This window comes from Macrosteles quadrilineatus, unplaced genomic scaffold (assembly GCF_028750875.1).
Source record: "Macrosteles quadrilineatus isolate MER2022 unplaced genomic scaffold, UCM_ALF_1.0 Scaffold_8__2_contigs__length_117827958, whole genome shotgun sequence".
NCBI classification, from domain to species: Eukaryota; Metazoa; Arthropoda; class Insecta; order Hemiptera; family Cicadellidae; genus Macrosteles; species Macrosteles quadrilineatus.
Window position 1 is genome coordinate 32107560 of NW_026542601.1, and position 26624 is coordinate 32134183.

The following is a 26624-nucleotide window of genomic DNA, read 5'->3' on the forward strand; positions in this document are numbered from 1 at the left end:
GAACCTACATCAGTACACTAAAGCAGTACTGAACAAGAAACGTACATCAAACAAGCTTCAGAATTTAAAGTAGAATAATAAGTTTATTTTTGCAAAACACATAGTCCTTGTGTAATGCAACTGTCAATGATTATATTTTATCGATCACGATATAATGTTGCTCGTATGCAATGATCGTGTATGAAAATCCTTTGTAGCGACTTCAAAGCTCCCCTTGGGCCTTTGTGAAGATTGATTCCTTTCTACCTTTTACATTTGGAGGCAAGTAATATTTGAAATTAATGGTGTGGCATTATACTTCCCCATCGTTTATGAGAGTACAAGACAACCCCTACAAAGTTCTTAACAGTAGTGGTTTATTTTTAAGTGTGAATTAATAATAATGTGGTAATGAATGTGAATTTTGAATTAGGCATGGTTTGGAATTATGGGGAAATAGCTTGTGATTTCTTGACATTTATTGCTATTGTTAAAGTTTGATTAATTTTTTATTTACGCGTTTGAAAAAGTCAAGTCTTTATTTTCATATAATAAGACGAGTACCTTGTTTATTTTCATTTCGTGAACTCTAAATTTTTCTATCAAACTACAGATCAAATTGATCGATTTGAGAGGCTGTACCCAAACACATGTAAAGTCCGTTCCTACGAGGAACAAATCTAACAATCTAACAATCTAGGAATAATTTTAACATCACAAATGTGTGAATCAGTATTATCATAATATCGCTGCAAACAATAAATCTACCGTTTTTCTGTAAAGGGATAAAGGCGATAAATGTATGAAACATTATATCGTGATTCTTATTCCCTTTAATGTTACTATTTTGTTCTGTGTTTTATCTTCTGGGTTAAATTTTGGCCAGTTTTAAATACATATAAAAAAAATAATTCAGTTAGTACTGGTCCGTGGAATCAGGAGGCATAGACAAACTCTGCGCCTGATGGGTTGCTACAGTCGGAAATGACCTTAATTGGTTACTTTGGATATTTAACGGATTTTAATTAAGAGAAAAACAAAAAAATTAGTTTTAATTTTACTTTTAGCGAATTTCCCATATAGGGAATAAGCTATTACCGTAGTACTCATGGTAAGACCTGGACCCGGGACCGATTTACTTTTTCGTTTTGAGGTCCCTAGAGACCAAAAACACCATCCGTTTAAATTCATATATATATATATATATATATTTATATATATACTGTATATATATATATATATATATTTATTTATATATATATATATTTATATATGTGTCCGTTAGCGCGATAACTCGAGCAAAAATGATCCGATTTTGATGAAATTTGGTACAAACGTGTAATCCTACGTTTATTCGAACGAGTTCGCGATCCAGCATAATCGGACCATGGGAACGGGGGTTTATGGGGGGTTTTATGGGGTAAAAATGGGTTTTTCCCATTTTTGACCCTAAAAACAAAAGATTTTGCAATTTCTTCCTAAACCGTTTTGTAGAGCTTAAAAAAAGAAATAATTTAGTATATTGAAGCGCTGTTGTATGCCTAACGGTCACGGAGAAAATTCAAAAATAGTGTAATTTAAAATTCCCATGTTATTCTTATGGAGAAAATGAAAATTGTTGTAGTTTACTTGTTTATGGTTATATATTGATAAAATTTGGCAAATTTATTTATTTCATCCTATACTATTGACGTATGGTCAAAAAAACACTTTTTACCTTCCCCGTAGCAGCAAACCTAAGCAGTCGTTAAATATAATGTTATTTAAATAGGTAATAAATATGTCTTGTTTATGGAAATATTTTAGTAAAAATGTAATCAGACAAGTTGAAATTCGCTTAGTCTGCAGGTTTGCTGCGGCGGGGGTATTTTATAATGTTTTCTACTTCTTAAATGAAGGCCTTATCCTGTAACTCATAAACAGTACACGTGCACACTAAAGTTCGGTTCGGTAGTTCAACACTTACAGGCGATCTTGTTTGAGAAGTCACCCGGGAAAGGTGTTCAGTTGGAAACCAGATATGGTAACAATATTAGAGAACTGAGGAACTAAGGAACTGAATAACTATGAAACTTGGAACATTGAAACGTGGAACGAATATCAAGGAAATAGACAGTCATGTAAAACAGTAGATACCCACTCTGCAACTTACGATATCCACGCCACAGCAAACCTGCAGACTAAGCGAATTTACATTCGCCTGACTGGATTTTCACTAAAATAATGCCTAAAAAGGTTATATTTATTCTATATTTAAATAATATTAGGTTGAACGAGTACTTAGGGTAGCTGCTTCGGGGCAAAAAATATGTTTTGTTTGTAAAATATTAATAGTATAGTATGAAATATTTCAAATATAACTAAATATATCTTTAAACCATCAAACCACAATAGTTAACAGTTTGTAATGAGAATAACGTGGGAATTTTAAGTGTATAGATTCTAAAGTTTCCTCCATAACCTTTTAACGTACAACTAATCATTAATATAGGAATTTAATACGTTTTAAGCTCTGCAAAAAATGATAATGAATTAAGTAATGATAATGAAATAAAGATTATAGTAATATCTACTTCAGATTTAAAGCTAACTTCTAACACAAATAGTTATAGAACACAATGCGCAACATTAAACTTAGTATTTACAAATATGTTTTGAAATGTTAATCATCATGTAAACTTCAGCCACAAAACATTTAATCGATATAGTGTAGCTTGATGTCATAATGAAGAATCCACTAAAAAATAATAACGAATAATAATTTAGAATAACAATTCCATGAAATTGTTAGGGATCTTAAATGAAGTTGATTTACACAGAAAGATTTCATGGTTTGGATAAGACTGACGAAATTGAGCCAAAGTTTACTTTACAGATTGGCAGTCGTTCGTGTTGACGAGAGGTAATAAGAGAAAGTTATATTGGCGTTTTGTAGAAGCAATAATGACGTCATGCATCTGGAATGCCTTAAAATAGTGCAAAACTATGTAAAATACAAATTATAACTGACGAAAAGAGCAGGATAAGTTTGTTGATTAGATCATTTTTGTTTAAACCTTACACAATCGTAAACTTTGGAAATGCAAAGCAAATTTACGAGAGGTTTGTACTGGAAACCTACAGCGTATGGAGTTCTGAAGTTGTGAATTATTGATGCATGAATTAACTCTTAAGCTGAGTCGATTAGTTTTAGAGCAGAAACAAGATATCAACAATATTAGTATAGTGTAGAGATACAATTAATTATCTCTAAGTTAATGAATAGTTACTCTTCTCTCAGGTGATTTTATTTTACAAAGCTGTTTATACAGGCATCAAATAATCGCGTTAAAAATTAGCATTTATGACAATTTTTTAAGGGGGTTTTGGAAGTTTGCAGATATTACCCACTTTTAAGTCATTACTTCATACACAAATAGTCACGAACCGCTGACATATTGATGTTGACTTTAATCTAGTGTTTCCGTGAAGCCAAATGACATTAACTTTGAAATTCAACATATTTTCAGAATATATGTGGTATGGTTCAACTTTAACATATTTCTAGGATAATCGTGTTTTGGTTAAACAAATGTTAACTATTTAACGCTTATCAAGATATTATCAAACTTCCAAATTATTTTAGAAGCTTACCGTGATTTCTGATCTTTGAAATCTAAAAGAGTTCCAAGAATGTCTAATGTAACTCCTCTTCAAACAAGTCCACTTATAACCCAGTTGCCGCTTCGAAAAACAAGTTTATGCCGTTAGCATGAACTAACTAAACGCCACTGAGTCACTTATAAATCATTTCGGGTTTAAAAGTTTGGATTTCGCTAGGGGCAGAATTGAGATACAAGTTTCCAAGAACTTCCAAAGAATACTATTTTAATTTTTTTGCTTTTTGTATTATTTAAACATTTTTTGAGTGTATTACATTGTTTCTCAAAACACATTGCATATTTTATTAGTTATTTTTATTGAAGTATGGCAATTTTAACCTTCAAATAAAAACATAATAAAATACACCAATAGAAATATCACAATTTCTATTGAAGCCGTTAAAATATAAGATACCTTGGCATAAAAAGCCTACTACTTACGAATTCAATTTCTAGCTATTTAATTATTACGAACCATGATATTACACTGTACAGTTTTTTTATTAGATTGCCATGGATGTTGAACTTACAAAGCCTTTTGAGCCGTAGAGCGAAGGCTGCTCAAAACTTATTGCACCGCGTTCTGCATTTCAAAGACTTCTGAACTTTAAATCCCTGCGTAAACTTAAGCCAGTAAAATACTTATTGCAGTGATATTTATGTAAGTATATTATACGTTTGAATGTTTAACCGTGCAAATAAATTGTATTTCATTTGTATTCTTTAAAAAAACGATGCTATTGCTAGTATGTGTATTGAAATAAGTTTTCAAGTAAAAATTGTATAGGGCCGTAGTTGATCTAATAAAGTGCGTAGCTTCAGTTTTGGGGTTCAGTGTTCAAATCCCGCCAATCACTAAAGACTTAGTAGGAATTTCATGCCTTTTAAGCTATGAGAACCTTCTCAACAATGGAGAACTCTATATATTTAATGCAAACGAAAACTGCTCTTAAGCTAAGTAAGTTTAGAATAATCAAACTAGAAACTGCAGAACTGATCCACACTTTTTATAAAGATAGAAATGTCTGTGAAATGTATATTCATTCATAAAAATTTTATCAATAAGTGAATTTATTCCGGATTTCAATAATGTAAAATTAATGTGTTCGCCGTAGGATTTACATTTACAAATCTAAATACATCTGAAACCATTTATTTTACAATGGGCGTGGCGGAAAAGAAGATTAATTTAAAATTACCCTCTGTTTAAACGAAACAAAGACAAATTACCCTGCGGCCTGGTTTTTGTAAAAACAAATCTAGTAGTGTCATGTTACGAAATTGATGTTCTTTTCCCAACAAAGTAATGTTTACATGTTGCAATGTCTCTTTAGATGTTTTGAATGTTATTTCAAATATCTGTGACAACCAGAAATTTTTTTCTGGATTATTGTACATTAAATTTTACTTTATGTTTAGGAACGCTATGTTTTTGGGTGTTTTTAATTAAATATTACGGAATGGACTTAAAAACAATTACTTTTTAAGCTAATTTCAAAAACATGCGATTTTGTCGTCATTACTAGTTCTTTGCTTAGATGGTTTCGTACGTTCTAAGATGACTGAAATGATACTGATTCTGACAGAGATCTTTGTCTATGCACTACAAGTTTCGGTTGGTGTACCGGGCACTGAGTCCGACCCTCATGGCCTCAAAACTACAACCTTTGACTCATTACTTTCATGTGTAACGTGAGAAAAAATGAGTTCGATGATAATTTTATCACGAAATGGTCTGCAAATAGAACCGACCCGTTTCCTCTAAAAAATTTAAAACCGTTAAAGGTCTAAAAAAGGAGATAAATTAAATACAAAAAAGTTTTAACATTTTTTTACAGTTAAATTTACGTTCCCTGTGTTTAAACTTCATGTTTTTAAGTTTTGGTCAATGCGAAGTATGAAGGTTAATAATAATCATACTATAAATTCAAATCATATCCAATTTAGACATGTTTATATGCGATCTTAATAAACATGGAAATTTCACTGGAGAAGGCAACATTTGACTCATTTCTACAAAGGCAGGCTTCACAAAGTATTCAGCTTTTGAAGGTCTCTTGAAGCATATTACACTCTGCTCAAAGTTTCAAAGGACTTCTGACATTAAATCCTCAAAAGTACTATACTTATTAGCTTTCATGTCTTTAGCAGTTTCCTTTCTATGTGAGTTGTGTATCGTTTGAAATTTATTACAAATTGAGACACGTATTTAATTTAGAGAATTTGAGAAATATGATAAGGTCCGTTAGTTTAAATATTTTCCTATAACATCATGGATATATGCATACTTTGAGTAAAAGTAATTGCATGATATTAAAGGCCTGAATCATGATTATAATACATTTTTAACCATCGCTTCAAAAGTTTCATACGGATTTTAAATTATATTTATATTAGTTCAGTACTAATATTTAAAATTCGGATTGCTTGTAATTTTAGGATATTTCATCAAATAATGATAAATAACAGTAAAATTTGCTACGAACAGAATTCTGAATGCATCCCTTAAGTACATTGTATATTAGTTATAGCAAGAAATTAAATTTAGTTGGCTATTTAACTTTTTTCCGATAAAACGATGACGTGGAAATTGTTAAACTGTTATTGGGCGGAATAAGGAATAATTTTCACATTGGTGTGAAAATTATTTACAACACGATTCCTGAGATAAATAAAAGTAAAGATTGTTTATTTGTTCTACAAAATTTTATTTTAGATGCAACATTTAGAATTTGGGTATTTCTTTTAATTTAACAATATCTTCGATCAGTATGTCACCAACATTAACCATGATAGTTTTCTTTGTAATATTAAATGTGTTCATTTCTTTTAACAAAGAAATTACTAACTTCATGAGATATACTATAGTATTTAGATAATCTAAAATATAACACAAATAAAATATTGATTCTAAATTAGTTAATGACTCAAAGTGTCATAATATAAATTCTTAAATCTTACAAATAGATTATTGCTAAAAGAATCATAAAAATGAAATATTAGGTGAATACTTTGTTTAAAAAATTGTAATGTGGTAGAAAAATTATTAAAAAAATTATTAACTATTATCCTTAAAGCCTTAAAATTAATCCCTTAAAAAAATAGTCTCTCGAATTAAATTTGTTGTGAGTTGTAAATTTGTTAAAAGAGTGTTTCTTGTCCGGTAGAACAAGTGTGAGCGGATGTAAACAAAATGGTTCTCCTATTTTTATGGCAGGTTTTACTCTACGTGATTTACTCTTTGATTATGATACCTCTTTACAAACATTGTATTACAAACAAACGTTCTTTTTTATCATATAAACTCTCCATATAGTATACTGTATTTAATATACTATAGTATACCATATTCATAACTTTCAATATATTAGAGATGGATAGAAAGCTTAAATGCACCAAAAGTGTTGCCAACCTTGTACCTTAAAAGTTGTTTAGTTATATAGAATAATCTTCTTAAAAAGTTAAAATATAAATAAAATAGTCTGAATATTCTTTCTGAAATATGTGTGAACAATTTAGTTTAAAATATTTTTGTGGAGTGCAGTGTTTTTTTTTTTTACAATTATGTAGTGGAAAAGGGCTTTGTCAAACGAACAGACAGTCTGATGACCATTGTCTTGTGTGCGTGTAAATGCAAGCTGTGTAATGTAAAGAAAAGTATTTGTACAATAATTTACCGTTCTATTAGGCTATATTCTAATCTCTATATTATAATTAGCTTTTGATGAACATGAGCGATAAATCAATCGAAGATGTCCAATCCTTCTCTGAAGATAATCTTGGAATATATATCGTTAATGGGAATTGTATATCTTAAAAATAAAACTTAGTTCTTAAATATAGCAAAACACAAAACCGTTAAACCGAAAATATTAATTAGGAACTCAGTGGCGTTATTTAGTTCATGTCAACAGCATTAAATTGCTTTCAGAAGCGGCAACTCGGTTGTAAAGTGAACTGAGTTGTTTGAAGAGGAGTTACATACGACCTTCTTGGAACTCTTTTAAATGTCAAAGTCAGAAATCTCATTAGGCATCTACGGTAGCTCAAAGTCAACACATTTCACGATAAAGTGAGTTTTCGACCACTGGACGATCGCTAGTTTCGATAAACTCGATGCATAAAAAAATACTTTGTGGAAAGTTTTTTTATTTATTTTTTCCATTCCATACTGTAGACCTGCAACTATCAAAGGCCTTTGAGGGTTATGAGTACCACAAGAAAGCATTGGGCTATTTGTCAACGATATTCGAGAGAAGCATTTAAAATTAATTAGTTTGTCAGGAAGTATCGAAGAATATATACTTAAAGAACACCATGTTACTTAATGCTCTTATGCTACTGTAAAAATTGTAACACTTTTCAATTAAGTAAATAGCTAAATAACTGCAAGACTGGCTAATTCAGTTGAAGGGTAGCCTAATAATTATTCTAAGGGAAAGGAGAAGTAGCAAAAATAGTATTTTGGTGAAAAACATTATGTAGGTTGGTCCAGAGTGAGTATCTTGAAGCTCCTAGTAAAAGGACAGTAATTTAATGCAAAAGGCCATTTTAGACTTCAGCGGGTTCATTGTAGTAATAAAACACAAAATTATGTTGGGCGAAGCCTACGGGTAACAGCTAGTTTTTTATAAATTTAAAAAAATCATCTGTTAATATGATTTGTATGCATGCATATCTGTAAGTAATCGAGTATTTTAAAATGTGCCGAATCTATTATGAAAAATCTGAATTTATATTATCTAATGTTATAACATGTTTATCTGTTCTCAAAACTTAAGAGATTTGTTACATATTTTGTCGAACATGGCTCTTTTTTAGCTTAAAATTCAGTTTTATGATACAAATATCTGCATAAAATTATTAAAGCTTGATATTTAAGTAGTTAATTATCAGCTACAGAACTTATGCAACAAAGAGTTTTCAGTAGAATTTTGCATAAAAGTAGGTTTTTCCTTACTGTCTTTAGATGCAACAATAATAAACAACATTTAACTTAAAAATTACACATTTTTGATCAAGTTTCCAAATATTGTTAAAAGTTTGTTTACATTAACGTGTTTCTCTCCCTACTATTGATACACCTTTGTATATAGTCTTTTATAGCTTCCTAGTAATTTATATATATATATATATATACTAGAAACATCATTACGCTCATGGCTTAACTCATCCCAGTCATATTAAGAAACGCTTTAACCCTACTTTGTGTTCATTAAAAAGAGACTTTATATATCTCTACAACCATATAAAACAGAGGTGTACAAGCACAGCCAAAACCTCTTTCGTGTAGTTTCTAAAGAAAACTCATTAATCTTTAATGAAATGAGAACGAAAGTTGTTCACCTTGTTAAAGTTTGCTTTTTGGCGAAAAATGGGAAAACTTTTATTTTAATAACCTCTCAAACGTTCCACGAATATCGGTATTCATGAACAGTTTATCAAAGGTCCAACATTAATTTGTAATTAAAATTTACTATTCCCGAAACATCGTAGAGAACTCTTTCAAAGATATCATAATAATTATGTGTGCTAAGCTACTAGAAAAATTACGTTCCGTTTTCCCAATAGAGAATAAATTAATTGATAGTAAAATGACTTAACTACTTAGGGTAGTTATATCATCGGTCATTGCGATGGGGACTCCACGTGTAAAATAGTGTGAGATGTTCTGTGTAGCTTTGTAACTGATTAAGATCAGCTGTTTCATTAGCCAAGACCATTTATTTAAGGCCCAAGGATCAGGATACAATGTATATTTTTCATCATACTGTTCGGAAATCAGCCATTTTTCGTTCTCTAAATCGTCCGCAAAATCGTCGTTTTCGGGTGACTTCTAATAGGGAACATAACAAACATATTACAAATTGTAAATTTTTCGGTTCGCTAACCTCAAAATTTGTTTATATGTAGCACGTTATAAATGTTGTTTACTATTTGAAACACACATTATGAAAACGCTGCCAATCACACGAAATTTCAGTTATGTTTCTAAACATCAGAAATGTAAACATTGATGACGTCTTTGTATAAACCTCAAATTATGTGGTCTAATTTGGTCCCCATTATGAGGTTATTTCAACAATATGGTAAAAATAGTTGTTCATCACACGGAGCGAACGTATTTCTTTTGCTACTTCATCGTATTTATAAATTGCGTACAAGAAAAGACACTTCCTATGGGTGAAATATAATATTCTAATACAAGCAAAATATCAGTACGACAATATAGTATGACTGAAATTTCAATTAGTGAATTATTTGTTTGAAATCTATGAAAATTTAAACCATTCAACTAGTTTTTATTTCTGAACCCTTACCTAACAACAATATCAATTTGTAGCATTGTTAACCTTTTCAATTTTCTGTACGATAATATGTTTTTTTATTTGTCTGTATGAGTACCCAATATAATTTACAGTTTTAACTAATAGAAACACGTATAGAATATTTGCATTTTATGATAAAATATTTTCTAGTGCCAGTCATTAATTCGAAATGAGTTTTGGCATTGAAATGTTAAAAGTAGTAAAATGTAATCTTGAAGATGTAGGTTTTAATGAATGCAGGACAGTTTTTGGACAACGGTGATTTAGCTAAATTTAGTATCACACTGAGGTTACATGATTTTGTGTTGTAAATTATTGTTTGCAATTTTTTCTAAGAGATAATTTTTCAAATCAATAAAACGAAACCTGAAATATTTATTAATCCTATATGGAAGTCTCTATACTAAAGGCCAGAAGGTTTTTCATTCTGTATTTTTAACGCAGAGGATATAGTTTCATAGTTGAAATATTTTAAAATCAAAACCTCCAAGTACTTAATTATCGTGGATAATAAAGAACAAAATATACTGCAATGTTGATCAAATAGTACTTTATACAAATTATAGATATATAGTATTATTGTTTGTGCCTGGTAGTCACCAAAGCCTGTTTTATCAACAATATAATCACAGTTTCTTATAACTACTTCAAACTTATGGACCAGTTTTGATGATTTCCACCTAAAGTTACATACATCTAGTTTCCTCTCTAGTGGTAACTAATTTAAAGTCACGATTAAGACTCGTATAAAATAGTTAGGTTTGCACCATGGATTGCGCTCTCAGTAGCACTGCGGGCACTGTTTTCGGTCTAGCTCCCCCCACCATCTACTGGCAGTAGCCGACGCATCCCATACACTCACCATTGTAAAACGCACCTTTTTAAGTCGCTGCTCTGTTTAAATATATAGATGTAAAATATTGCTAATGCATGCCAAACACGTTTTACTATTCTAAACTTTATGTCTTCTTCTTTTCTTGCAGAAAATAACACATTTGAACTCTTAAAAACCCTACTACATTAGTCCAGTTTTTACCGCAAATCTATGCTTGACATTAACGTGATAAGCATACTTTTTTATGACCTATTTTGTAAGATACATTGTCATTAAACATGGAAAGAAAAAAATATCGCGTTTACGTCAAACATAACGTTACCACTGCGGCAAAAACTTAGCAAAATTATTCAAAATGTTTATGTACTATTTTTTCGATTAATAAAATAGAATTTCAATTACAAATATCGTACTTTCTATTTTTCTTTTGTAATAACTTATTATTTTACCATGTACAATTTGGAACTAGCAATATCAGTCGTCTAAAAACATCTACAAAACGGGTTTAGTGAATTTGTAGTTTAAAAAAATTCAGATGGGCTATTTTCTGCAAGAAACAAAACAGACATAAAAGGTTTAACTATTAAAAAGAGTTTGACAAGCGTTAGCAATATTTTATCCCTATAAATTTCAACAGAGCAGCAAATAAAAAGTGTGTTTTATAATGGTGAATGTATGGGCTGCGTCGGCTTCTGCCAGTCGATGGTGGGGGAAGCTCGACCGCGCGGCCAACACTGAGCCAGCGATCCATGAGTTGTTTATATCGATGGTTTGCACTCAACGAAGGGGTCATATTAATGAGAGGGTAGGGTCAACGATCTCCCAGCTTTGGATTAAATGGATGGTGGTAACGAATTACCATACATAATTTGCGACTAATAAAAAAAAAATATATATATATATTTTGTAAACTTTAAATTGTGGTAGTTTTGTTGGATGTGAAGTATACAATTTTCCGCTAAATGATTGTTTCAATCCTTGAGTGGTATACAAATGATATGCAAATATAAAGTGTTGTTTATGAGTTTATCGCTGAGCGAAGTGCTGAAAGCAGATTTGATGGTTAAATATTGACTCAGTCACCTTTTGGCTATTTCCAAACGAACAGATTAAATAGATACTAAATTTGAAAAGTTAATTTTGCATACGAAATGTGCAAAAAAGATAACACTCTATAAAATCTACTTGAAGGCCTGCTCTTTGCATTATTTATTTTTTTAACAAAATTAAGTCTTCTTTGTTCGAAAACATTTAAATACTTTGTGAATGTTTGGTTTAAATCCAAACTACTAATAGAATAAAGGTTGGAGTGTTTACACGACGATAATATAGTTTTATAAACTAAAATAAACATTTCAATCTGTCACGTTAGTTTTATAATATTACCAGTGGAGAAACATATGATTAACGTAGTTTGTTTTGTAAAAGCCCTCTTAAGACCGTAGACAGAATAAAAGACACCATTTACATAGCCTGCACAATAAGAAACCTTAAATAATGTCGTACATTGCTCTTCAAGATAATAAATATATACACAAAAGTACGTTTAAGACAAGGGTTCTTTACATCTTATGAGCTATATAATCGTCTGACTCAATAATCAAATACTTTCCCTTAATGCAGTTCTATTATGCACAGAAATTAAATGCACGGATAAAATATTCTAAAACACTAGGTATAACGTTTTGAACTACACGATATTTGACCTAAATTTGAACAACAACGTTAATGTAAACGTTGAAACAAAAAGGCAACGTTTTGATTGCGTTCTCATAGGCTGGCCAACAAAGCCTTTGAGCGTCAAAGCAAAGGCCGCATGCAACCTATTACTTGATGGTGCGCATTAAAATGTCCTTACACTTCGAATCTTAGACCCACTAAAAAGTAAATTTATATGTGCCTCGTTAAAGAAAGCTATTAAAAATAGATTAAATATTATTTATTTGTTTTAATTAGGATGCTTTATTAATCGGATCCTAAATTATTAGCATTAGTTCGTGGATTAAAACAGTTACAAACCAACTTAATTGCAATTTTGTATTGATCTTGGCAACATACCCTCTTATATACTTTTCGTCACACTGCAGCATTAACAGTAGTTTTGTATACATGTGTTTGGGCTCCAAAGTAGCATTTTTACTCCCTAGGGAGTAAAAAAGGTCTTTTCGTTCCTCGGGAGTATGAGTCAACGGTTGTAAATTTTGATTGTAAGCATTCGGGGGGATCAAGTTTGTTTATCGATTGATTTATCAGGTTAGGTTTTAGTTTATTGTTCATTATTGTCAACAGTTTGAATTATCGATCGAATAACGTACAGTAACACAATCTTAACAGATGAAATGGTTGAATCGCTTGCTGTACAGCTTATTTTTTTCAGTGGCATAAATTCAAAACAAGCTGGAAATAGTTTTGAGAGGTTATAAAAAAAAGGATTTTCGTTTTCTAGATTAGTGTGTCAATAATGATAGAATATGACGAAAAATATAGCCTATCAAACTGTCAACAAGTGCCTTTTCAGCCCTCTCTCATTTAGTGAAACTTGGGCTCGGGTCGAAAAGAGTCACTTTACGTCCAGTGATGAAATATACCATATCATTCTTATAGACTAGTCAAAGGAAATCAAAGGGATTATATTATTGTTCAAAAACACTTTAATTGAGTTGATTTTTCTGAACCAATTGTTGGCAACTTTAAAATAAAATAATTCACACCGAATAAAAACCGCAAATATTCTAAACAAAATTGAAAATTATTTAACATCGAGTAACCTAATTAAACGTGAATTCTACGTACTTCCAGTACCTACAGGTGCCTATGACTTATCAAATAATGAATATTGATTAAATATGTTATTTCTATAATATAAATCGTGCGATCATAAAATCATTATAATTTTCATCTTAATTTCATTGCTTACATAAATAAAAGAATGAACAAACAGATATATTGAGTCACGCAGTATTTACCCTGTCTATAGTTCAATTTAAAATTTTAGTTCTGAAAGTAATTTATACGGATATTTTAAACGAAGTTGATTTACACAGAAAGATTTCATGGTTAGGATAAGACTGATGAAATTGAGCCAAAGTTTGCTTTACTGATTGGCGAGTTCTTGTTAGTGAGGGATAATAGAGAGAGAGAGAGAGGGAGAGAGAGAAATATTGGAGTTTTAGATTTATTATTATGTCATTTTAGGGTTATTGAGTAGCAACGTTAGGTCATGTTTATGCTATTTTGCTCTAAATATTATGCATGTAAGAAGAAAGATGTATCATTAAATGTTTAGCTTTTTTCTAATAGTCTATTGTTACATGTGATCATTAAACTATTATGTTTCTCCTGTTAGACTTAACTGAGCAGATTTATCTACTTGTGTCTTCTTTTTTACTTTTTAGAATTAATGCATTCCACCCCATGTATTTGTTGTATAACTTTTCGGCGTGTGACTTATTTTGTGTTAAAAAGTTACTAGCCTCGACTACTAATTTTTGCCAATATGAAGTATCCACTGTAACTTTTAACATGCACTTGATTCTTAAAATATGTAGAACCGGAACTGATGCCTAGCCGTAGCTAGCTGGACACCATATGCTTCTTTGTCACTCTTTCCTTCTACACGACCTCCCTAATCCCCCGTAATTTCTCGATATGAAACTGGGTTTAGTACGTCAAATGACAATGAAAAAAACACAACTCATCTACATTTGGAAATATAAAGAATGGTTTCGATGGGTGACAAATAAATAGGCAACTAACTATAACAATGACTATCGCAACTGTTACTTTTGACTACGGTTACCAATATCAACCGTTACTGGGTAACAGTTACGACTGGCAATTAATTTTTGCTTATTAAGGCGGGTTACATATATATGCATCTTGCACGGTGAGGCTAGTCCCATTTTTGATGCCAGTAGCACTGTGCGAGATGTATGCACGTTGCATGGTGGGGGCACGTGCTAGTAGCAAGATGAGAGAGGTGAGACTTTTTGACGCTCAGTTCATTGGAAAATGTTGACGTCGTCGTCGGTTGATGAAATGCTGTAGGGTGAATAAAATATTGGGTACCCTCTTATATACGCCAAAATGTTGGAATTAGCCAATACATTACCAGCTCTTGGAACATCCAGAGAAGTTCCAGAAGTTTTACCGCATGCATCTAGACACATTTATAAAATACGTGACCTTAAAAGTAAATAGCGTGATTCTGTCTGCGTTATGAGTGACTATTGTATCACAGTTCACAGTAGGTATGTGGTGCTAACAACAACATACTGGTACAGTATTCTACATTACGATACTACTAATCATAACAGTTGCTGTTGAAATTAGTTTTAGTGGGGAAACTTAACTGATTGCCAAAACTTGAGATCTGAATTGTGACTTAGCCTACCAAAGATACGTGAGTGTTGCCCGTGAGATATTAAGATGGACAGAACGGTGCGCAAATTAATTATTTAACCATGTTAAGCAAACAAATCTAATTCGTTGATTATTTACTGTCTAATTGTAATATGTGTAATTACAACCAGTTCAAAGTTAGTAGTTATATTTGCCTGATTATTCCCTTTTTCTAGTAATTTGGGAATTTATTATTTATTGTTTAAAATAATAGTTTAAAAGAATCGTGTTACCTTGGACACCGGAACATTAATCCAACATACACAACGCTGGGCAATCCATCGTCTGCAAAAACAGGCGTCGGCAACACAATTTGTCTTGGTTCGCTTAAAACCCATATAAGATCATTTATCATGGCGTAACGTTGTCCGGCGAAACAAAAGTAATCGATATGAGAATCGGGAATCCTCGAGAGTCGAGATTATAGATGGTCGATGTTGAAAACTCGATATTTGAATTCGTATGAGTATTATTGGTATGGCTGAAATAGGTAAAACATAAACGTGGGATGATACGAAACAAAAAAAGGGATTATGGACTGGAATCCGCAATTACTAAATTACGGCTATACTCAGAAAGCTTAAAATACTATTTTTACTATTTAAACTGACTCATGGTAACTTGCATGCAAACTTTGTTGAAAAGCTGTTTTATAGAAGTTATCCCCAAGAAATTAATTAAGTTTGAAACTAGTTTGCCAAAGTATATCCATAAAAGATTGTGGATAATATGACCTACATAAGGATAGTTTGCAAAATTGAAAATAAATGTTAATGGTTGATCCATATCATACAAAACTCTCTATCTTTTTGTTAGTTTTATCCTATTTTGGGTTTTAGTTATTAATTTGTATACATTAGGTTGATAATAATAAATTTGATATGAAACTATTAACCGATAACACAACTAACTACATTAAGTCAGGATTTTAGTCATCACACGTTACATAATTGTTTTAAATGTAACTTCTAGTTTGCGTGTTCCGGATGAAGCATAAAATCTTGCCTATAACTAAATTGCTTAAACAAACTACTAACTATTCACAAGCCAGTTCCAATTAATGACGCAACATACAGTAAATAATAGCATGAAAAAAGTTACAATAGAAGATAATTAAAAATAAAAATAAAAATTTTAATATAAGTATTTAGCTTAAAAGGACAAACTGTTTAGAGAATCTTCACTCCACTTTACATTGCGGGAGAAAATTGGAAAACTTTCTTAGAAATATACATGCCGCAGCAAGGCTCGTTTTATTTGACCTCTTAAATTCCATTTGAAATGTGTTTGGACTTGTCAGACATGATTCTTTTACTCTGAAAGTGTTAGGTCATTGTGACTTTGTAAACAGAAAAGCAATTTGCTTGACTGTAAACTAGAGTTAAATAAGTAATTTGTTGTGTGTATTAATGTCCATAATACTAGTGTAATCCGTAATAAACATTTCTTTAGCGTCAGTAATTTAAAAGAGATAAGTATGTACAGTTATTTTACTTGTCAACTTAAGTACGAAAAGTGTTGGATATTCATCATCTCAGTGCAACTAATATCGTTTCTTTACGTAAGGTAACGTCTGCTAATATCAACAATTCATTACCTATGGTACGACTACTAATATTATTGGAAATTTTGGTCATCCCAGTTACCGATCGTCGGTTGTTACATGTCAGTGGTTAATCATGGTACCACTTGAAAACTCAGCACATTTACTTATAACAACTGTGATATGTTAAACACTTCCGAGGGCTGTTAACTAATATGATACTGTATGTGTTCGTTTATATTGGAAAGCTGGACTAACTGTGACACATTTCTGGTTTTTGATATTGGAGTAGACATCCCATGTAAAGAAATTATAGATATTTACTCAGAAAAAGTGGACTTGGTTTTCACATTGATTTACTCACTCAACTCATAGTATATTTACATTTTTAAGTAAAAACAAAAACATTTTAATATTTAGAACCATATGATTTAAATAAAGAATTTATGGCAACGTCTAACCACCATGTATTCCCTATGGCCTATGTATGTCAATTGAAGTAGATTTTCCAATATAAAAAGAACATAGTTAAGTTGAATGAGTCTCTTAAAAAGCCCGCTTTCTAAATTTCTATTTTCTCCCAAAGTTGTTGGTAATACTACAGTGGACTTAACTCATCCGGATGTAATTTTACCGGACTACACTCTACAGGAGTGACATATCGTCAACGACTGTTCTCGTGAGAAAGATCTGAGACCAGTGATCACGTTTCTACACACATTGGTCTCCCAAATTTAAGTAGAATATTTGGGTTAGTTTTCGTGTGAGTCTCTTATTGAATTTAACGAGTTTAGGGGACGTCGGTTCAACCAGAACTGATACCCGGACTGGCTTCGGTCCCGAGGAGAGAGTCTATAGTGGGTGTGACATAAACGATGACATGGCTTACAATAAGTTGTCCTGTATTTGGATAAGACAGTTGTATTATTCAACTGAAGTCAGTGATGTGTCAGTACATTCAGTGGCTCTATTCTACCGTATTCATTCTTTTCTTAACTGGCTACATCTTCATTTTAGGAATGGTATGTTTTATCCATAGTAGAAGTTCTCTCAGTTTGTCTAAGCATTTGAAGTTTCTCAAGATCCCTATATTTAATTTAACGATGGTTTGCAGGCTGCGAAGTTTAGTGAGGACGTTTGTGTGTGTGTCTGTGTGACTGATGTGTCTGATGTTGTTTCAGATGTCCTGACAGTGGAGGTCGCGGGAGGATGACGGGGGCGGACGACGACTACGTGCGGAGGGAGAGGTTGCTACTACTCCACCACGGCGGCGACCGCTACCTGGTCCCTCCTGCCCCAGGGGAACGTTACCTCCCTCCACCCGACCGCTACCTGCCGCCTCCCGCCCCCGCGCCATCGGACCACTGGGCACCTCCATCACCCCCGGCGCCCGCACCCAACGAGCGCTACGTCCCTCCCCTCTCGCCCAGCGGCTACGACCGGTACGACCGCTACGACCGCTACAGAGACAGGTACTACGACTACATCTCGCCACAATCCCCCAACTACCATGAGCGCTACCTCTGCGGGACGCTGGACAGGTACGACCGCTTCCAGAACAACGTGGTCAGCACCACCCCCGGGGGACCTGGAGACCCTTACATGCGGAGGGACCTCGGCTACCACCATCACTACAGGCTACCACCTCCACCGGGGTTCTACCATCCTGTGTACCAACGTACGCCCAACCATTCCCACCACAACGCCGGGTACGCTACCATGAGGCATCATCGGCACACGCGCTGCTGTCCGGGGATGTACCCCCAGGGAAACACGCGCGAAGGGAACTCCGGAGGAGGGAGTGCTAGGGACTACGTGACGTCCCCAGTGCTCCCGCGGGGACGGACTTGTAGAAGTGGGAGCAGTGGGAGTGGAAGCACCCCAGTGGAGTACGTGGGCTCCTCCGGAGGAAGGTACGTGTCGACGACTCCCCCGTTACCGAGGTGTGCGAGCGTGAGTGATGTGAAGGACCAGTGCGGAGGGTCCAGACGAGGGTGTGAGATGGCGTTGTGTTGTAACGCGAGAAGACCTACTCCTCCTCAGACCACGCAGCTACTCACGCCGCATCACAACTCTGTCTGGTGAGTAGTAGTCTGCATGAGTAGGATACAACATAGATATAGTTAACATCTATGTTCACATAAAAACCCTCAACTAGCATATATAGCCCTACCCCGTGCTGATGACTTAGTCTAACCCAATATTAATGTGACATAATTGTATTTATTTAAATCACCGTAGCCCAAAAATCTTCAGATATGCTAAAACAATCAGTACTCCACAGCACCGATAAAAAGATCAGGCGTGACTAAAGCTATGAATAATATCTAGGGCTCAAAGGGTTAGGATATCCAAAAAAGTTAAGATGTTCTAACCCAACATATCTTGGCTTACATAACCTGAACCATTATTATTGTGATCTTTCCAAACCAATTGAGACGCCAAAACCTAGTTTTTTTTTAACTCAGCTGAACTTGACCAATATTTCCCTGATACAACCAAACAAACATAACTTATGCTATCCTAGCAAAACTTTTCACATATTTTACTTAACCTTATTCGACAGTAGCTTAAAGGAAATAGTAGACTAGACGGATGGATTAATATTTTCTCTAAAGTCTGGCCCACCTTTAATACAATAAAGAATTTCTAATTCAACCTTACCTAGTTTGACCTTAACTTAAGTTATTGCCCTCTCCATCTGTTATCCATTTTGGCATGTAACTGAGTAGCTAAATGGTTATATTGTTCGAGTAAAGTCAGACGTTTTTCACCATTATTAACTAGACCACAAATGCTGAAGAACCAGCAACCAGATGATCCAAAGCTATCACATATTTTATATAGCACTCATTATTTACCTATCTCCACCTATTTTTGTTTCACTTGTACATCCTAGGTTCTTTCCCAGGGTTGTGGCTCTATCACTAAGATACAATCCATTTCGGACCCGCGCTCTACCACTAGGGCACCAGGCCATCTCGCTTCCTGACCAATGACCATGCTCCTGACGATCTTCACCAAACCTTGGTGTCTCAGCGTCGTATTGAAAAATAAATATTTGACTGAGGAATAATTTGAAGAAGAGAGCTTTTATAAAAAGTGTGTCCCTGTAAAATTTCCAATGAATTCTTTCTATTGAGACCTAATTTATTTTACCTAATGAGTTACCTTACATGTGGACAGTTCTTTTCTTGTTATTTAAAAATGATCAGTTTAAAAATAGTATGCCTACACTCGTCTAGTCCCCCCCCCCCCCACTACTTTAATGTCTTATTTATTTTTTGACTAATTTTGTGTGACTTATATTTACACTACAAATTCAGTAGTCTTTTATTTTTTGTATACTATATTTTATAATACCTACTTGATTATAATTCATCAATTTGGTGCATTTAATGTATATTTCAAGAGATTGTATCAATATTTAAGTTAATTAAATGGAAATAGTAAAGTTTTTTTTAATAAATCCCACTCTCAATTGTCTTGAGAGACCCGATCTTTTTAAATACTCAAGTCCAAGACAAAATAATAGGCCAGCAACTCTTCCCGAGCCCAAACACATTTCAAATGAAACTTTAAGTTCAAATGAAACGAGTCTTTCTGCGGCATGTTTATTTCTAGGAAAGTTTTCCAATTTTCTCCCGCATAGCAAAAGAGGGCTTCTTTTGCACTTTGCTTGGTTTGAAATTGTTTCATTGAAATAAATTACAAACGATAGCTTAAATCTTGGAAAAACAAAGTTAATGTATAAGTTAACTAAAAAAAGTCTAATTCTTTATTGCATTTTTTGGGAGATTTTTAAAGCGTAGGGATTCTTGTCGTGTATTGCATCATAAGTATGTTTTGTTGTTTTTTTATCCAGTATTTACCTGAAAGTACAAAACACCCATCTAATTACACACTTGCAATAATACATTTACACTTATACTGTTGACTACGGTAAATACAAATACAAGATGGTAAGAGGTAGAGGTATGTTTTGTACATTCGGATAAATGAATAACACGTACGATGCTGATCAAGATGTTATTTACAACAGTATTTCCTAAAACAAATTAGTCCAAACACATTTTTTACTTTACCTAACCTATAATACTTAACGATGTAGTAAATACTAATGTTTTAAATAATGAGTCCTAGATTTTACTACTTTTTGCCTGTTTTACACATACGGTATTAAAATTAGTTTAAAAAATATTCAGGATTTCAAAAACGATAGAAAGTAATAATGGATAAAAATATAACAAATTTAAATTTTATAACGAGAGAAAATTGATTAATTAAGTATTGGGGTTTTATTGCATTAACCACAAACATACTTTACAGCATAGATGATTAATTTTTAATATTCCAAAAATAATATTCATTAAATTGAGAAGGTATTATTGTACTGAATTCTAGTAATTCTACAGTTTTTTGCACTTTGATGCTGCATTTGTTTAAAAAACTTTACTAAAACGCAAGTATCAATGCCCAAAAGGTATAAAAAGTAATAATCTCCTTTACAAACACTTGCTATTTTCCTATACTATTTTGCGTGCAGTACAGGTCATCGTTGAGTCTAACTATATATTCAGTTAGACGGTTAGACTACATACATCGATGGCACAGGACTATGGGATAGCCGTCCTATTGTCAATATTCTACCGGAACAATCTTTTTTCCATGCACGTTGTCTCAACTGTCCTTAAAACCCTTTGGAAGGTGCTAAAGTTTAATTATTTCCGTAAATTTATGCTTTTAATCGATATGAATTTTGACACAACATTTTGGTTGTATTACTTGTTATAGCCAAAGTTAGTAGTAAAAGGCGTTCCAAAAAATTAAAAATTAAAAACCCTGTTGCATGTTTTTGATGTTTTAACACAGTAAATTACTACGAAAACTCCCATTTCAGATATACAACTTAAATCTCACGACACGATGAACCAGTGAACGTGCAATGGAGTATAGTTGTACTGTATTTAACAGTCGTCGCTATAAAGGGGTAGGGGGGAGTCGGGTCGGTACCAGGCCCCGACATGGTTATTCCATTGTGTTATTACAATGTACTTGTAATCCTTACAGGCCATCTTGTCTCTTACATGATAATAGATGGGCCAATGTATTCTATCCCTCCTGAGATATAGGTTATCGTACTTAATAATTATACACATAATGGGTGTGGTTTCTATTTAGTTAGAGTTAATGTTTGTGTAATTTTGTTCGTGTAGTACATTGATTAGTATACGGGGTTCTTTAAATTCACGAATAAGTCCCGGTTGAATTAGACCTAAATTCTACGTAAAAATCTGATGTATTGAAAACCAAGAAACTGTCCTTGTTAACACAATTCATGCAATTCCTTGAATCTCGAAGACAGGAATACATTTTTAATTGTTGTCAATCTTTATCATTAAAATATACAATTACGTTGACTACTTCACTGTTAATATCTTTTATGCGATTTTAATAACAAATATCTCGGTTATGCTTTATTTTAGCATTTATATTTTAAAAACCAACATTATTGTTATATTACGTTTTAAAAACTGAGTTTTTATATCCATTGAACATCGTATTGTTATTAATTCCTTAAACTATTCTGTAATCAAAACATTACGCTAGACAACGAAAAAAGTAATTTTTGCCTTCATGCACTTTCAGTCACTAATTTAAACCATGGTAAGTATGAGTTTACTTTCATATTTTTTAGTAATTTAAACAATATTTAGAATAAGAAATAGGATTGTTTAACAAAATACTACGGGATTATTTATATTCATGAATAAGCCCCGGTTGAATTAGTCCCAAAACTACTTAAAAATCTTATGTCAAAGTATTGAAAACCAAGAAATGTTTACCATAACATCATGCAATTCCTTGAACATCGAAGACAGGAATACATTTTTAATTGTTGTCAATCTTCATAATTTAAAATATGAAATTACGTTGACTACTTCACTGTTAATATCTTTTATGTGATTTTAAAAACAAATATCTCGAATATGCTTTATTTTAGCATTTATATTTTGCTAAACAATATTATTGTTATATTACGTTTTAACAACTGAGTTTTTACATCCATAGAACATCGTATTGTTATTAATTCTTTAAACTCTTCTGTAATCAAAACATTACGCTAGACCACGAAAAAAGTAATTTTTGCCTTCATTCATTTTCATTCACTAATTTAAACCATGGTAAGTATAAGTTTACTTTAATATTTTTTAGTAATTTAAACAATATTTAGAACAAGAAATAGGATTGTTTAACAAAATACTAGTGAATGGGACATGACATACAAACCTCATTGGTTGTGTAGTCAGTTGATTTGTTTTAATATTTACAAACTTCCTTTGTAAACATTTGAACAAATCTTTTTGTTACAGGAAATTCTAAAAAAACCTATTATTAATCAAACGAAAAACACTAATATTTTGTGTTCTCTACCTAAACATTTGTATTCTTTAAAAATGTCCAACCGATCTTTGTGAAACTCTGTATGTATATTATACTTTAAAAATCTATGTATATGAAAATGTATGTTAGAAAAAGTCCTCAAACGGTTTTTAGGAAATCCTCTTTAGATTCAACCTTACACCTTTTACGAGAGTCATTCTGACTACGTTAGCTTTAAGTCGACAAATCTTACAGTAAAATGTTTTAAACGCAAATTCCAAAAAAATCTTACATTATATACTATAAAATACGTCTATATTGTTTAAATTCCCTTAGTTAGCTGTCAATGTTCAATTTATGGGCAAATGATTATTTCATAAACTGTCTTTATGTGATATAAAATAATTAATTATACACCTTTATCTGTATTATATTCCTACCAATATTCATTTACGAGTTTGGTATTTCTAAGGTATAAATCAAACATTTCCGGTTCACTGCTCCCGGTTTATTTTTTATGACTTTAAAATCAGAAGTTGTGACCCTCCGTTGGACCCTCGTTGCCAATTTATAATTGAAGTCTTTTCAAATACAAAGTTGTAAATACTTATCTTATATCTAGCTACATTATTCTCTGTACAGAAATGTTTACAGTTTATTATTATAATAATGTCTTACAAAAGTGACAAACGTTTTCGTACAAAGTTATTAATCCGCGTTTTCTTAAAAATCGTTTTTGTATTAACTTATAATAACGTGAATTACATGTAGAAAAAGTACAATATTTTTAAAAGCTACAAATTAGTATCCACAAAAGAGCTAGTTTTTTTTATCAAATCAAAGATATTTATACAGGGTGGGTTTTAAATGAGTTTCCCCCTCCTTTATCTACATTTCTAAAGGTATCAACTCCCGACCACGTCAGATAATTGTAGAGTAGTAAGTACTTCATTTTGACTGGGTATAAATTTTTGGCTGCCAATCTGGATCCGCCATATTGGATATACAGTTTTTTTAAGTCACGATAGGGTTGTGACCCATTGTTTCAAACTAGAATTTTACGCTGAATACGATACTGTAATCCGTTTGAAAAATATTTTGATCCATTCTAAGTTAGTTATGAGAACTTTTTATACCTATATTTTTAGCCCATTTTAACATTGTGCATTTACAAACTAAGACCATAATAGCAAAATAGTGCTATATAAAGTTAAGTACACATTACCATTCATTGTTTAACTATTTTCCCTTGGTTATGACGGATGTATTTTTTCAGCCACCATCTTGGATCCACCATTTTGAAATGTGATAAATTATTTTAAATATGAAGGTTGTGTTGTGACCCATCATGTTGAACTACTTTTGTATGCTGAACCTAATGCTGCAATCCATTTTTCATTTTTATATTTGGTTTTTTAAAATATTGACATTTTCAATAAATTAATTGTAATATTTCATGAAGAAAGCTTGATAAGCGGCATTGAGTTCAGAATAAAAAAGTTGTTCAAAATGATGGGTCACAACACAACCCCTCCTTCATATTTAAAATAATTTATCGCATTTCAAAATGGCCGAAAAAATAAGTCCGTCATAACCAAGTGAAAATAGGTTGACAATGATTAGTGGTGTATACTTATCTTAATCTAGCACTATTTTGAGATTATGGTCTTAGTTTGTGAATTCACCATGTTAAAATGGGCTAAAAATAAAGTTATAAATAGTTCTTATAACTTTAGAATGGATCAAGGTTTTTTTAACGGATCGCGGCATCGTATTCAGCGTAAAAATCTAGTTTGGATAAATGGGTCACAACCCTGCATCTACATTTGAAAATTTTTCCAATATGGCGGATCCAAGATGGCGGTTAAAAATTTATACCCAGTCAAAATGAAGTACTTTCAATACTCTATAATGGTCAGACGTGGTCCGCAGTTGATATCTTGAGAAATGTAGAAAATATGGGGGGGGGGGCTCATTTAAAACTCACCCTGTATAATTATTACAATATAATTTTAAATTTCAAAACATGCAAAATAAAATATTTTAATAGTTTAATCGACTACGTTAAATATAATGAATTTAACCTACGATTCCCTTGATAAGTAGAAGGGCTGAAGTATTTCTTGTCTGAACAGACGTTTAGGAATTCCGAGGATGCCAAGCCTCTTCAGCAAGCCAAACAATTTCATCTAGACGAATTCATCGCTTGAAGGGGATTTTCTTCGTTGCTAATTTTGAATAAGATCTCTATATTCAGTAAACACGGAGTAAATCATAAAGAAATACATAGCCTACAATACTTTCACACGTTGTTGTTTATTAACATTACGCTGGTTTTTTTACAAAGATAAATTTTCTTTAAACACATTAACCATTCATTTTCCTACCATCTCAATATTATTTTTCTAACCTATAAGCCGTAAATGATATGTCCTTCGTATACACTTTTATCAGCTTAAAAAAACATAAATAAAAAACATAAACTTAAGAATATGCTAACTGTTTGTACATTTATTTAGTATTTGATCTTATTTACCACATACACAAGCATTTGCCATGTTACCCATAAAATAAGACTCGAACTTGTGGCAACGACTTGTATTATAACTATTGTTTAGTTATACAAAAGTATTGTGCACAATTGTTGAGCTACATACTCGCTGTGTATTGTACACTCATAATATGTCATTGTTATTGTTACCAAGTAATAACGTCTTGCCATTGTTGTCGAACCTCTTCATTGTTCTGTCAACAATGTCATTGTTTCGAGCTATTGTTCTACATGTAGAACAAATATTTGGACGTGAATTGCATATAATAAAATCATTAATGCAATTATTTTAAATGTAATGTTTTGTTGTTAGCCTTCTACAAAACTGTTCAACCTATTACAAATGCATATTCTTAATATATTCATTGCTTTTATACTCAATGCTTTAAATCATATTTTAGACAGATTTTCACAAATAAATATAATTTATACATATTTTAAATGTCTTTGTATATCACTTTCATATCTATAAAATAGGCTACCTGAAATATTGTTATAATTTTCAAAAAAGTATTTTTTAAATTATTACAGTAATGAAATACTATTTGTACAATGCAGGTATAAATTCCACATTGTTATCGATAATAACGGTGGCCATTTAATGTTTTATGAATGTTGCTTTATTTTCCCCCATGAGAACGTACGGTTTGCATATGCTCAGAACATCTTAGTCTAGTATGTGCATAAAGAATTTCACGTACCTTGGGGAAATCTATGAGAATGTGGGAAATATTCTGCCGTTACTTGGTATTACAACGTAAGTAAATCTATAAGCTTTTCTACTATTAGACGTTGATATTAATCATTCAAATAAGACGGAATCATATTTACTATTTAGATGGGAAAATGCAGCGTTATCTTTCTTTTTTCTTAACTAAATTTATATATAATAATAGATAGGCATAACATATTTCAAGAGTCAATATAGTTTTCAAACTTGTTAAGCTATGGGCCCCTAAGG

The 26624-nt window shown here is 32.3% G+C and overlaps 1 protein-coding gene across 3 annotated transcripts in view; it reads left to right on the forward strand.

The window, feature by feature from the left end:
- The window catches only part of LOC128999870 (inactive rhomboid protein 1-like), a 301906-nt gene that overhangs the window by 98124 nt on the left and 177158 nt on the right, over positions 1-26624 (forward strand). For all 3 annotated transcript variants that reach the window (XM_054426604.1, XM_054426602.1, XM_054426603.1), the window contains exon 3: positions 17910-18809. In XM_054426604.1, the coding sequence (XP_054282579.1) occupies positions 17938-18809 (872 nt within the window). In that variant the 5' untranslated portion in view covers positions 17910-17937. The remainder of the gene's footprint in view (positions 1-17909; positions 18810-26624) is intronic.